The 13845-nt window shown below is 41.0% G+C and overlaps 1 protein-coding gene across 3 annotated transcripts; it reads right to left on the bottom strand.

Moving 5' to 3' along the window:
- Positions 1–3554: 3554 nt before the first annotated feature.
- On the bottom strand, positions 3555–13469 carry LOC131696454 (protein Mdm4-like). Of its 3 annotated transcripts, none has more exons than XM_059003720.1 (11): positions 13186–13469; positions 11173–11267; positions 10804–10878; positions 10417–10550; positions 10054–10103; positions 9037–9104; positions 7768–7867; positions 7396–7547; positions 6880–7026; positions 6428–6514; positions 3555–6313 (listed from the first exon to the last, which is right to left on the bottom strand). In XM_059003720.1, the coding sequence occupies exons 2-11, from the start codon at positions 11248–11250 to the stop codon at positions 5750–5752; spliced, it is 1455 nt and encodes a 484-aa protein (XP_058859703.1). In that variant the 5' UTR covers positions 11251–11267; positions 13186–13469; the 3' UTR covers positions 3555–5749. The 3 variants fall into 3 exon arrangements, with proteins under 3 accessions (XP_058859703.1, XP_058859702.1, XP_058859704.1); XM_059003719.1 differs by having other exon boundaries at positions 13241–13469; XM_059003721.1 differs by lacking the exon at positions 13186–13469 and adding an exon at positions 13134–13152.
- Positions 13470–13845: the final 376 nt, after the last annotated feature.

The following is a 13845-nucleotide window of genomic DNA, read 5'->3' as shown; positions in this document are numbered from 1 at the left end:
ATACCCGCTCAAACAGTTTTATTTCAAACAAAACCAAAAAAGGTGAGTGCAAGGAAGAAGCAGTGAGCAGTATTTGCATGCGTTGCTTTAATACTCTGGTTGGTCATTTTTACATTGCCATGTCCCTCTACCTCCAAACATGGGTCAATTGTTCGAAGAGGCAGAGGTATGAGTCTGGTGAGGATATGCAGGATCTCCAACAGACACGTTTCCAGGAATGAAACCGCTTCCAATCTCTAATCGTTTGTTAATCCCTTTCCATTCCAGGTCAGTGCGCTAATGGGGGACCATCAGGTGACATAACCAGAGCTGACAGCCAGTAATAAAGAGCTGATCCCACATTACAGGAGCCGGGGATTGTATGAAACAGCACTAAGACACAGGAGAATAGCTTAGTACTACAGTAGCTGGGGCTGGGGGATTTGAAACACAGGAGGAGGGGGAGCAGGAAGGCAAATGAAAGGCATTCTTACAGATAAAGAAAAAAAGCATCTCGGAATGCAAAAATAAGATGGCATCGCCACCCTACTGCAAATTCAGACAGATGACAATTAGGCACAGCAGGCTCTGCATATCTGTGCAAATATTGCAAGGACGGTTTGGGAATAATCTGTAATCTTACAGATTGTAGGTGAGACTTCTTGCTGTGATAAGTGCGATCAATTCAGAGCGAATTTTACACCAGATTGCTCAAATCCCTGTAATCTGCTCATTTTAATAATATACTAGGGGTTTTAATTTTGACATTTTCTATTGATCGATTAATCACACCTGTTTGCTAGTGATATGAAATTGCATTGAAAGACAATTACAAGTAATCACTTTTAGTGATGTAATCTGACATTTTCTTTTGAGCTGGACTGCCATTTGTGTTTCCTTCAGCGAAATGCCATGTCTAAAAAAAAAAAGATTAAATATACATCGACCATCTATATTACTGTAAATTACCAGCTGCACTACAACCTGGAATACTGTATTTAACAGATCGGTTTTTCGTCTACAGCAAGCTTTCAAGTTTAATAGTGGTCTTGGCCTTTTCACAAGTTTCAATTTGCTCTGAAAAGTACTTAATAGCAAGAAACTACAGTACTGCTAATACATTTTAACAAAAAAAAAACCAAATGTCAAAATGAAGTGCTTTCAAGAGAAATAAAACACACACACAAAAAAAATCAATTCTACCCTTTATAATTTTAAAGCCCCACACTCACATCAACATGACCAGTGCCATTAACACCCTTTTAATTACACTCTTAGGGAATGGTGCCCACATGTAATGTCTGGAACAAACAAATCGTTTTCAATGTAAAGATGTAAAGAAGTTCATGCTTTAAATTTACAGACCTGTACTGCACGTGCAATCTGCTTTGGTGTTTTGCATTTTTACAATTGGCAGCTACAACAAATAGAATTATGACTTTTTTTTCCGACATCAATAACACTGTGTAACAAATTTTTTTTTTTTTTTTTTTGTTCCTGGGTAGTAAGTGTTATTTCCTAATTGCTTATGCCTCAAAAGTATAGAAAATGGCTATTATTCCCCACAAACTTTGCTTTTGTGACCAGGACAGTGATATTTTGAAATTTACCTACTTCCAATGAGAAAACGGGCGAATTTGTGTCTTTTCGTTCACATAAAGTCAGAAAAAAACAACATATGAATCCAAATGAACATGTATTTATACTAAAGTAATACAAAAATGACTACAAAAGATTTAGAAGTGAGTAGTTTTTCGAGATTTACGATTGTACTGTAAATCACTTTCACGAATCAGCCCCCAAATGTAGTCTCCCATCATGTTCTCGTTATACTGTCCTTCATTGACAGCTCATCCAGGAGCCTCAAAGCCGTGCTGCTCCATAATGGTAGCAAGTACCCGTCTCTTCCCCTGGCTCACTCGGTGCACCTTAAAGAGGATTACAACAGCATCAAGACATTGCTGGACGCCTTGAAGTATGATGAGTACGGCTGGGACCTCTGGAAGGTGCTGATGCCACCGCTGCACATCAAATTGGGACTTGGCAGAGCTCTAGATAAGGAGTCGGCAGCCTTCAAGTACCTTCAAGACTTCTTCCCTAAGCTGTCTGAGGCAAAGGTCAAAGCCGGTGTCTTCATCGGACCACAGATAAAGAAGATCCTGGAGTGCAATGAATTCCCCAAGAAGCTCACTAGTAAGGAGAAAGCGGCTTGAAACAGCTTTGTCGCAGTGGTTCGGGGCTTCCTGGGCAATCACAAGGCCGAAAACTATGTGGAGCTGGTTGAGACTCTGGTGAAGAACTACGGCACAATGGGCTGTAGGATGTCCCTCAAAGTCCATATCCTTGATGCTCATCTTGATAAATTCAAGGAAAACATGGGAGCGTACTCGGAGGAGCAAGGCGAGCGCTTCCACCAGGATATACTGGACTTTGAACGCCGCTACCAAGGACAGTACAACGAGAACATGATGGGAGACTACATTTGGGGGCTGATTCGTGAAAGTGATTTACAGTATAATCGTAAATCTCGAAAAACTACTCACTTCTAAATCTTTTGTAGTCATTTTTGTATTACTTTAGTATAAATACATGTTAATTTGGATTCATATGTTGTTTTTTTCTGACTTTATGTGAACGAAAAGACACAAATTCGCCCGTTTTCTCATTGGAAATAGGTAAATTTCAAAATATCACTGTCCTGGTCACAAAAGCAAAGTTTGTGGGGAATAATAGCCATTTTCTATACTTTTGAGGCATAAGCAATTAGGAAATAACACTTACTACCCAGGAACAAAAATTGTGTTACATAGTGTAATAGATAATACACATCTGCTTCAAATGAATGCATAGAACAATCTTAGTTTATTATGTCTGGCAGTGAGAAAAAAACACTTCACATACTACTACAAACTAACAAGGGTAACTTAGGTTAGCTGAAGAGAAATGTAATTCACTGAGTGGAATTTTATTTTAGTTAGCTGAAGAAAAAGTATTATATAGCTGTTAACTTTCTGCTACCGTTTGAAAGAAAGATGCTGAATAAAAAGAACTGTTTACTTGGGGCTAAGACGATATGATTAACGTGTAGTACTGCTGTGAAAGGAAAGCACCGATCAGTAATTCTTGAAGTCGTCTTTTCTTCATTCTGAGATATGGAGAAATATTGGGTATGCCTTCCAGTTGCCCGTTTACCAAGATCTTTAGAAGTAGCCTCCACCGTTTAAGATTTATTTTTCACGCACTGTTTTTTTGATACCGCACTTAGGTAGACAAGATGAATTGATCAAAGCCCACAGGTGTGATTAATCAATCCATTTAGAATATCTATAGTGTACCAAACAAGAGTTCTAAAACCAGGACTAGGATACAAGATGTATTCAGATTTGAATGGTTACTCCTGCAGTGTTGTTTGGAACTTTGCTACCATCTGGTGGCTAAAACTAAAGCACCACCTGCACATGCATACTGTAAAGCCTGAAGCAGACCCTCTTCAGAAACCTCTCTATGGTTTGCTTTTTCTGATCTTACTAAACCTTACAATACCTCTAATAACAAAGTGGAAAAGAAGACTTCAATCTTGAACAGCGACCTTCTTTATTTAACGTGAAGATTCTGTCCAACACTTGAAAAAAAAAATTGCATGTAAACAATTTCTCTAACAAATGGCATTGAAGGTTCTTGGAAAACAATGCTGTCAGACTGCAGTGCGGGGGGGGAATCATGGGTTCAAATACAACTATAACAAACCCACCAGTTTCACAGCCGTGACAGGGTAGCTGACAGTAAAGCCCGATTCTAGCATTGCCATCTCCCTCGTACCCACAAAACTTAAACCTTCTAACGTTTAACAAGGTTCTCTTTACAGAAACAAGAAACAATGAATGACCAGTCTTCAAAGTCCCCTTGTAGGAACGCATCCTGTGACTATTAACAATGGGGTGTGTTAGGTACACACTGAGGGACTCACCACTGGAAGACATCACAAAGAGTTTTAAAGGTAAAAGGGGTGAAGGTGGTGCCAGTTTTAGGTTCGGTTTTAAGTCTCCTTTTTATATTATTATGCACACAATGAACAAGCAGTCTTCACAAGGTTTCCCTTTGCACTGAAAACTACTTAATGGCAGGTAACTACAGTGCTGCTCAAACATTTTTACTTAAAAAAAAAAAAGTTAATTCAAGTGCTTTCAAGAAAAACAAAACACACAAACAAAATCAACAATTCTACCCCTTATAAAGGCAAAAAGAGATGGCAGTAAAATTAAGTATTAAAGCCCCACACTCAAATGAACATAACCATGCCATTAATACCCTTTTAATTACTCTTAGGGAATGGTGCCCACATGAAAAGCCTGGAACGAACAAATTGTTGTCATCAATATAAAGATATGAAGAGTTAAAGTTTATGCTTCAAATGTACTTGGTATTTTGCATTTATATAATTGGCAGCTTCTACAAATAGAATTATTACTGGGTTTTTTTGGACATGAAAAATAGATACAGAACATCTGCTTCAAATGAATGCATAGAACATCTTAGTCTATTCTGTCTGGCAGTGAGAAATTTAAAAAAAAAAAACCCAAAAAAACCCTTTTAAAACTGCCGGGGTTAAAGCCACTATAAATAAACTGTGATAACCAATAAATTACAACAGCAGTTATCATAAGCCAGAAAAATAAACTTCTTTCACATATTCTTTACATAGTACTACAGCATGGTCAATTACACTGGGCAAACAAGATTTTACTATAAATTAAAACCTTCTGTACAAAAATACACCAGTCAGCCTTTGATTAATAATAATAATAATAATGTTATAATACACAACTATATTTAAAAAACAAAACAAAAAGCTGTCAATGTTGAGGACAAGGGCAGGTGTTTCTACTGCCTGGACTACTGTAACCAAGTACCTCAAAAAGAACGAAGTCCTTCACTTTAGTAGCAACTTGCTGCTTTGAATTAGAAACCTGTGCTCTGTAAGGCAAAATACATTACAGAACATGTTGTGGAGCTGCGGACAACTTTCTGTATAGCACCCTTCCTTTACTTCCATTACTGAGACCTGAACAAACTCGCTTGAACTGCAGCATGCTTACAAAGAACAGGGTTTGGGGCAGTAGAAAAAGAGCCTATAGCTAACTGATGGCATGCAGCTTCAGGATGCAAAAGGCTATTAACTGGAAAAGAAATGTCTTCTAGTTTTGTTGAGAGGACGAGATTGGAAGTCTCTATGCTGTGAGCCTCAGAAAATTCTGATCTGGAATACATTTTGCTTCTCAAGTAAAATACTAACTAGGTATACACAGTTCAAAAGTAACCCCCACCCAATTACCAGTATGTGGCTCCATCAATATGAAGGGGCACAGAAATCCAAGCATTATTTGACACAGAACATTGGCAGTGGAGAAGCTTTCCCAATCCTGGTGCTTGTGGGCCCACAAGCAGTTCAGATTTTTGCTTCATTTTGTTCTGAAATCGGCAGCTGTATGACATTTTACATGAACTGGAAAGCCTTGCAGCTTTGAAAATAAATAATATTTAGTTTCTTATAAAAAAAAAAAAAATACAATGCTGTTAGTGGTCCCGAAGAGAGCAGGAAAGAGAATCATCGGCACAGACAACCAAGGGAGAGCTGGTAAGCAGGCACAGATACAGGACAGCGGGATAGAAGGGTGGGGTGCTGATGTATTTCAAGCAGAGAATGAGAGAGAAAGACAGAGGTGTTAAACAAGAGGCGTGTTAGACAAACTCAGAGGAGTTTCGTTCAAAGCTAAGCGACAAAGGTTTTGATGACTCTCTGGATGATCTGGCCGCAGCCCGGGCACGGAGAGCGGAATTTGTGCAACTTCCTAGCGCAGGAGAAGCAGGTGATCAGGTGTGCTGTTCGCCCATGGATGATGTTTCCATTGCGGGGACGAACATGGCACAGGCTGCAGGGCTCCAGGATGGCTTCCGACCTCTCGTTCATCCCCTGCCCTAAATCCAGCAGATCCAGACTGTCCCCCTGGGAGCTCTCAAGCCCCTCAGAGACATCTGAAGGGATGAGCAGAGCTGCTTTTAGGGTTAGGGCTTTGCTGGGGGGCTCTGGTCTGTCGGAGAGATGAGAGGGTAGGATGATTGGGTCAGACACGGTTCTGCGGCAGTCAGGGATATCAATCCCATCATCTTGTTCAGCCTCTTGCCCCACCACACTGGCAGGGATGTCCGGTACAGAGATGGAGTGTACCAGTCGTGGGCAGTCCTTGTACCAGTCTTTGCGAAGGGCCCAGCAGCGGATGCAGTAACGCTGCAGCGGTGAGTTGTACTTGCGGCACTCTGTGCACTGCCAGGCATCCTATGAAAATACAACGTCAAATTGGAGTGGAGTAAAAAAAAAAACAACACAAACATGAAAAAATAATTACTCTGAAAAAGATCTTCAAGTTTGCAGCAAAGACAGGTCACTGACCTGTATGGAGACCTCGGTGTCAGTGTCATCACTCTGACACGGAGAGTTTTCTTCAGGTTCCTTCTCAAAGAGAGAACACTCCAGCATCTGCACATGAGAAGGGATGTGTGAGATGGGGGCAAATACATAGAGTTGTATTTTTTTTCTCTTTAGAAGGGCATTGAGGAGTTTAGTTTAGAATGTAAATCTGAAATACCCGATTATTTTTTTTATAAAATTTTGTTGTTGCCAACGATTTTTACCCAGTTTTCTCCCCAATTTAGAATCGCCAATTGTATTATTAATCCCGGTTCACTGCTGCCAAAACCCCCCGGCGACCGAAACGTGTTCCTGAAAGATCATTAAGGGTTTTCCCTTCTTCAGGGTAACAATCTAACTATCAGAAGCCCGATTGCTTAGATTGCTGGCTATTGATCATTTTAGCAACTGAAGTAGCACCACAAGACACTCACCTCTTTCTCTCCCCCCTCCTCTCTCTCGCTGCCCCTGTCTGACTCGAGGGCTGCTTCCTTCATCTCGATGCTGACTCGCTCGTTCTCTCCCTCATTCAGGAACCACAGGTCATCTGTGGTGTCTGACACAATGGCAGTGTCTTGATCCTGGCCAGGGGAAAACTATCTGCTCAGTTGTGTGAAAAAATCTTCTACTTCTTTAACCACTAAATTGGGAGCTGAGCTTGCTGTAATCTAATTATATTAGGTCACTGCTAGAGGTCATTTAATAATAAAATGTGTTCCAGACTCCTACAAGCAAATACACTTTGCTTTCTTTCTGTGAAGTCACATACATATATTTATTCACTGTGTTTGGCTGGCAGGAGAAATGTTTGAAGGGAAACACACGACTAATCAGGACAACACATAGTAAGATCTAGTGAGATTTAAATATTATTGTAGTAAAGTATAATTAAAACATCTGCCAACAACAAGTAACTAACTCTGCGCTTTGTAGCACTAGGACCCCCGTACCTGATTTGTGTGAATATCTGTGGAGCCGTTGCCCTTGTGGCTGTAGTTACTGCGCAGGTTCCCAAGGAACCACCAGGGCAGACCGGACAAGTCCCAGTCCTCCAACAGGACATCCAGCTTTTTCCGTTTAGAAGGCTGGCCGTCTTCAGAGTCTGAAAATAAAGAGAGAACATAAGGCAAGTCTGGGAATGAGACAATGCCGTTTAGCCCATCAAGGCCCGTCTTTCATTACCCCACAATTTGCCCTTACTAGTTAGAGAGTGGTTGTACCACATTAATCCAAACAACTAGCCTAGATGCTGTTAAACAATAAAGAAACAACCTGGGTGTGCACAGGAGTACTCCTGCATGTGTCTTGCGATTGGAAGTTACCTTGGTCAGGCTCCCTGTGTCTACGATGCACGGTAGGTGGTTTGTGGGATCCGCTAGCTGCCTCTAATCCTGGGGTCTCTTCACATAGCCCCGTACCTCTCTGGACAAGGATGGAGAGAGAGCATGTTAACACACAGGTATGTCTGTGTTGAGAGGATGAAGCAATTCATCTCCAGGTCACTGACCCCCCCAGAGTGTGGCAGCAAGGGGTCACAGAGGCTGCGAGAGGGGGTTGGGGGGGGGGGGCTCAGGGAGTGTTGTTACTGTAATACTGCATGGGTTGGTTTGCAGTATTGACAATAGACCAGTTCTCTCACCAGAACACTTAAACTTCCCATACTGATCCTTTCAACCAACTTCTCTTGCCACATTTAAATACTATGATCAAAAGCATCTCTAATTTGAGCTCCCATCTTTGTTGAGAAAGGAGAAAATGTAGTTCAAGAGGACAGCAACTGACCGAGATGCAAAGACAGCCTAAACCAAGCCTAAACCCAGCACCTGATCAATTGGCTTCTTTTTCCTGTGGACTAACCATTTTTCAGGATGGTATTGCATTTTAAAGGGCATTCCAAGGATATGTGAACCCCTTATTCACTGTCGCTTCTAGTAACCGTACAATATTTTAGTTTCTGTTGCAGTAAGTAAATAATGTGATGGCTGGACTCTACTGCCCAAGAGGAATCAGAGAAGTATATGGGATTTTCTTTTGAATCTTAAGGACGGATGGGGAGGAGGGTTGGGAGTCAGCGAGAGGAAGAGAACCTACTTCACCCTTGGAGAGACAGCGAGGCAGAGAAGAGAACTCTGAGAAACACAAACAGAGACAGGGACTCTGTCCCCCATCTATGGGGGCCACCTGGTGGCTTCCTGAAGAAACTGCAGATTCCATTGAAACCACCAGGAAGGCCCCGAGATGGGCAGGTACAGAGACGGTGCCCCTCTGTACAGGAAAACTAAGAGGCAGCGTTTCTTTTTTCATGGCAAACAGCCCTCAATCTTGGCAGTGGGGTTGCTGGATCATGTCCAAGAGAAAAATGGGGGAGGAGTGACAGCAATGATAGAAATACAATGCAGCGTTTTATAACCAACAACTGTCTTTGGGAATACAGCGATTCAAGTAACAAAAAAAAAAAAAAAGCATTCTGTGTCTGCATTGCTACAAAGGTGCATTTACAGCAGACTGTCAGAGGGGAAAATGCCAAGCAGCTGTGTGCCCATGAGAAAGAGTAAACGCTGCCCATCCGAAGCACCATGCTGGGGTTTTACCTGACCGGGATCTTCTTTTGTTGCTTCATGATTTGAATCCTTGGCGACAGAAAGAGTCTTTGCAGCACCTGAATTTCAGATAGGACATGGAAACAAAGAAAAAAAAAAAAACCTTCCCCATAATTACTCATCTCACAACACAGACCGTCAAAACATCACACAGTAACAGATCCACCACCACATTCTGTCCGCAGATCACCATGAGACTATACCCTCTCCTTCCCAATCTCACAGCACGCATGAACTCACACACTTACCAAGCACTCATTCACTTCAACATTCACGTCTCACCTTCAGCAATCCACATCTCAAAACCAATACACAATTCAGCAATGGGCAACTTTCACAGTGGGCTCCCTCCCCAAATCTTTAGGCATGCTTGCTAGGCAGTGCTGGGTAAGATCAATATTGCCACTCTTTGAACCATTTGCACTCTGTGGATACATAGAGGATTTCAGTCTCCAGTGCTGCCAATCTAGCACTTTTCACAAGAAACTGATTTTTAAATGTAGTAGAAGTAGAAAGACAAAGATGGATAGACAGAGAGTGAAACAAACAGGCTACAAATACAAAATGTTTCCTTAGTATTTCTATTTTTTTGTGTGGGTAGGGATGTTATTTATTAACCAGAAGAGTGGTGGCCTTAAAGGAAAGAGCGTACTTGACACAATAAGAATGCAAAAACGCAATATAGACATAACAAATATTAAATTCAAGGTACCGACACATGAACTTCACGTTCTCATGCACACAAAGGCACCCTCACTAATGACAGCACACACAACCGTAAAAAAAAAAAAAAAAAAATGAAATGATAAGACACTTCTAACTCGCTCCCAAAGGCATTTTGCAATTTTCCTGTTTGAATTTCAAAGGGAAAACACTTCACCAGTGAGGAGTTTTGAGTTTTCAGAAATCAGACTTTGCCAGTGAAACGGAAACACCAGATTTAAAATAAATAAATAAAAATAAATCATCAAAACTGAAATTTCATATATAGTTGGAGGCAGTGCTTACCTGTACAATTTAAGACAATCAGATTATTTCTCAGCATCTTATAGATTGGGCTGTAAACATAAAAGGAATATTTTTATTTAAGCACTGTCAAACGATGAAGCTAGTACTTACAGTTAAGAGTTTAGATGCTAATTTTCTTTTCTCACACAAAACAATAACATCTATTAAGACCTAGTTGGAGCATGTCCCATTCCAGATTTGTCGTTACCCAGGGTGTCAGCTATTTAAAACTGCCCCACATGCAGCCAAGCACAGGAAATATGAACAGAGCGATTGCTTCTACAAAGTGGCTTAAGTTGGGACCAGTTTCAGAGGCACTCCACGCCAGGGGCCTCCTGAACTGAACAAACTCAAGGAACTTACCTGGGGTTTTTGACGGAGAAGCTCTTGACTTCCAGCAGTTCTCCTAGCGGGTCCTCCTCGCAGTGCACCATGTGCTGCCTCTGCTTGTCATACAGCTGCTTCAGCATGATGTACTGTCCCAGGTAATGCATGACCTATGGCAGAGACACATTCGTCAGAAAAGCAATAACTTCAGACGTTGGTGTTAAATTAATGGCACTATATAAATTCTCTAAGAAAACAGAAAACAAATTGATCTGAGGAGATGGGGTGCTTTTTATCTTCCTTCTAGCAGTGTTTGGTTTCATTGCAATACAGCACAGTACACAGCTCTCTCACAAGCACGCTAATGAACCTGATACATTTAGCTCAACGGCCCTCCTGGGGTGTTAATCAGCCTTTCCTTACCTCCTTTAAGGTGAAGGTATCTTCTTGAGCACCGGCCTCACAGAGGATCTGCAGCAGGGGAGGCTTGGGTTGAACCTGCACAGAACAGCAAACACGTCTCAGACACTCCCAGCAAAGACTACCCCTTACAAAATAGGGTTAAACATGTCAACTGAACACAGGTTAGCACTGAAAATGTGTCTTCATTTACAGAGCCTTGACATATACTGTTGTCCTTTTGGTGTTAATCTGAATATACACAAGAGTTGAAATGTCAACAGGGAACTGCAACGTCATGTCAACAAGTGGTGTTGAGTTCTATAATACTTTGTTCTCGGGCACAACCCCCACCCACCATCCAAATGCAGAGCCAATACAGACTGGACTCACCTGGCTCATCTCCCCTGGTAAAAGCCTGCATGTCAGGTCTGATGCTGGGTACTGTGTTGAGGTGGTAGCTGTGGTCATTTTTGGCAGTGAAACAGCTGTTAAAACAACATTATCAATAAAAACATTACAAATCAAAAGACGACAATATCTGGCCTTGTGCATCGCTACACATCTAGTGCCTATTAAGGTAAGAAGTGCATTTAAGAACTCACTGTAATATTAAAAACATGACAATGGCTAGGATTACAGAACGGAATAAAGGATCAGATGGCAGTGGAAAAAGAGAAATGATACAAATTGAAGGGAAAAAAAAAGATGACAGACAAGCAAGATCAGTTTAAGATATTAGCCATTAGGTCATACAAGCAAAAAGGTGCCGCACTGTGCAAACGACATGCAACTTACAGAACCTTGGCAGAGTTGTGTGTATGTGTGCCAGGCAGCCAGCTTCCTCAATGAGGGTAGCGTGCCTACAGAACTCATTTTTAAACACCATAGGTCCTGTCCTGACATGTCGGGGCATGCTGGGCTGCCCATAATGACACGTCAGACAGAAAAAAAGTGACACGGACAGCTGAGTCAACTGCAAATCAGCAGGGAAATCCAGGGAGATAAACATGGAAGGGGATGGTCCAATTAAAATATCAGAAAGACAGAGTCAGCTCTTGGGAGTTTTTTTTTTTTAAAGGGAAGGAGGATATATTTCAGAGATTCCAGGTGGCAGAGCTGAATACAGGCAGCTAGTTGCACAGACACTATAATAAATCTTAAACAAGTTAAGAGTAATTAAATAAATACATTTAGCTTTATATGAACTAATTTACGCATGCACTTGTGCAGACTTAGCATACATTCATAATAATTTAAAGCATGCTTTTTCTGGAAAGTGGGATACTAACTCTTCACAATTGTACTGTGGAGTTACACAATGCTTGTTCTTATGCATGACTCGAATGTATCGCTATGACCATCCCAAAAGATGACAGGCTTTACTAGTGCTCTGCTTCTACTATTTAATCAGTTGCCTTAAAAAGTAGGTGCTTGGGCAGTTTGATACACTTTTTTTAATCTTACTTATGCACAGTAATTTCCATTGCCCTAGCTCCATTAATATAAATCATTTGTAGTAATAGTCCTGGTCCTCACTTCTCTCTGCAGGTTCATTTAGGGTTCTGCAAGAATGGTTAGTACACCTTTCTGTATGCAAATTATGTAAGCACGACTCAAAACGGAATGACAAAAAATATTAAACTTCTGTGCAAATTAACTGACCTTTGAGAAAAGGTCATCATGTTGTACACACAGTTTCAGTTTCAGCTTTAATTTGCACTTACTTCAATAGGCCGTTTGATTGACTGGCACGGCTGTAGCACAATGAGAACCCCTAAACACGAGCTAACAATCAATTTGCATGCACAAACTCCTAAATATTTAGAGCAGTTACTATACGAAAAGCAATATTTATTTTAATTTGCATTGTATTTTATTTAATTGGTAATACATTTTCCCGCCAGACACGAATATCAAAACATTGTAACATTATTTTTGAAAAAAAAGACATGGACATATTTTTTGTAAATTACGTTATTTTGATTTGTGACAGTCCGTAACCCATTCCGATAGTTTTATAAGTAGTAACACAAAATAAATACCAGAATTTTGTAATACGGGGCCTACGTCGTTACCACGTTAAGATTAAACCCAATAAACCAATATCTTCATGAATCACAGACAAAAGTATATTACTTGTATGGTGCCGTGTTTTTTTCTTCTTAATTCTGAAAACAGTTTGCGAGATAGTAAGGGCGCTAGTAATGTACGTTTATCATTTTCACGTCTCGTCTCACACACACACATAGGCCTGACCTTGCAGCATACCTATCTAGACACTCACAATCTCCTGCATTGTGTAACAACCTCAATCTTAAAACCAACATCATAAAATCACAAAAAAAACATACCAAATCTGAAACACTGAAGCAAGTTATCGTAATAATAATAAACATTTCATACGATTGTTTCGTTGTGTTTGGCAGTGGTGTCACACCGTAAATACAGCGAAACTCGCCTTTAATTTCTTCTTTCTACTCGCTCCTACATGGTAGCTCAAATCCTTGTGCAGCCCTTCTAATCTGCCATGGTTTCGTCTTACTTTAAAAAGGATAACAATTTAAAGATTTAAGTTTATTCGCTCTTTCCCCGAGCGATTGCTGCAGGCCGGAGCATCTTCACGGAGGTCGAGTCCAACATGGCGACGAGACAACTTCCGGGTTAATATTTTGGGCAAGTCTGCAGTATAAATCCCGCTCTAGGCCGCAATGTTTTGGGCTGTTGAGTAACAAAACCTTCAGCAATGCTTAAGCGGCGCTTGTGTTTTATGTGTGTATGTAGACTGGAGTTTAAAAGAACAGGCCACACAATCAGTTCCCTGGCCAAAACTTTTATTAGCAAGCCGTAACATAATCAATTTAATAACAGATTTATCCCCCACCTGAGAGAGCCCTCCCGCTCCTGTAAGTCACTTGTACATCATTGAGGGAATTAACAATGGCCTTTCCCTCCAGGAAAAAGAATGGGGAGACCTCCTGGTCCATGCATACTGCACATGAACAGCAAAGGTAACTGCATACAGCAGCAGAGCTTATGCACGTAACAGATTCTTAGCACACCGTT

The sequence above is a fragment of the Acipenser ruthenus genome, chromosome 29 (assembly GCF_902713425.1).
Source record: "Acipenser ruthenus chromosome 29, fAciRut3.2 maternal haplotype, whole genome shotgun sequence".
In the NCBI taxonomy this organism is placed as follows: Eukaryota; Metazoa; Chordata; class Actinopteri; order Acipenseriformes; family Acipenseridae; genus Acipenser; species Acipenser ruthenus.
This window is presented reverse-complemented; position numbering and strand designations above follow the sequence as displayed.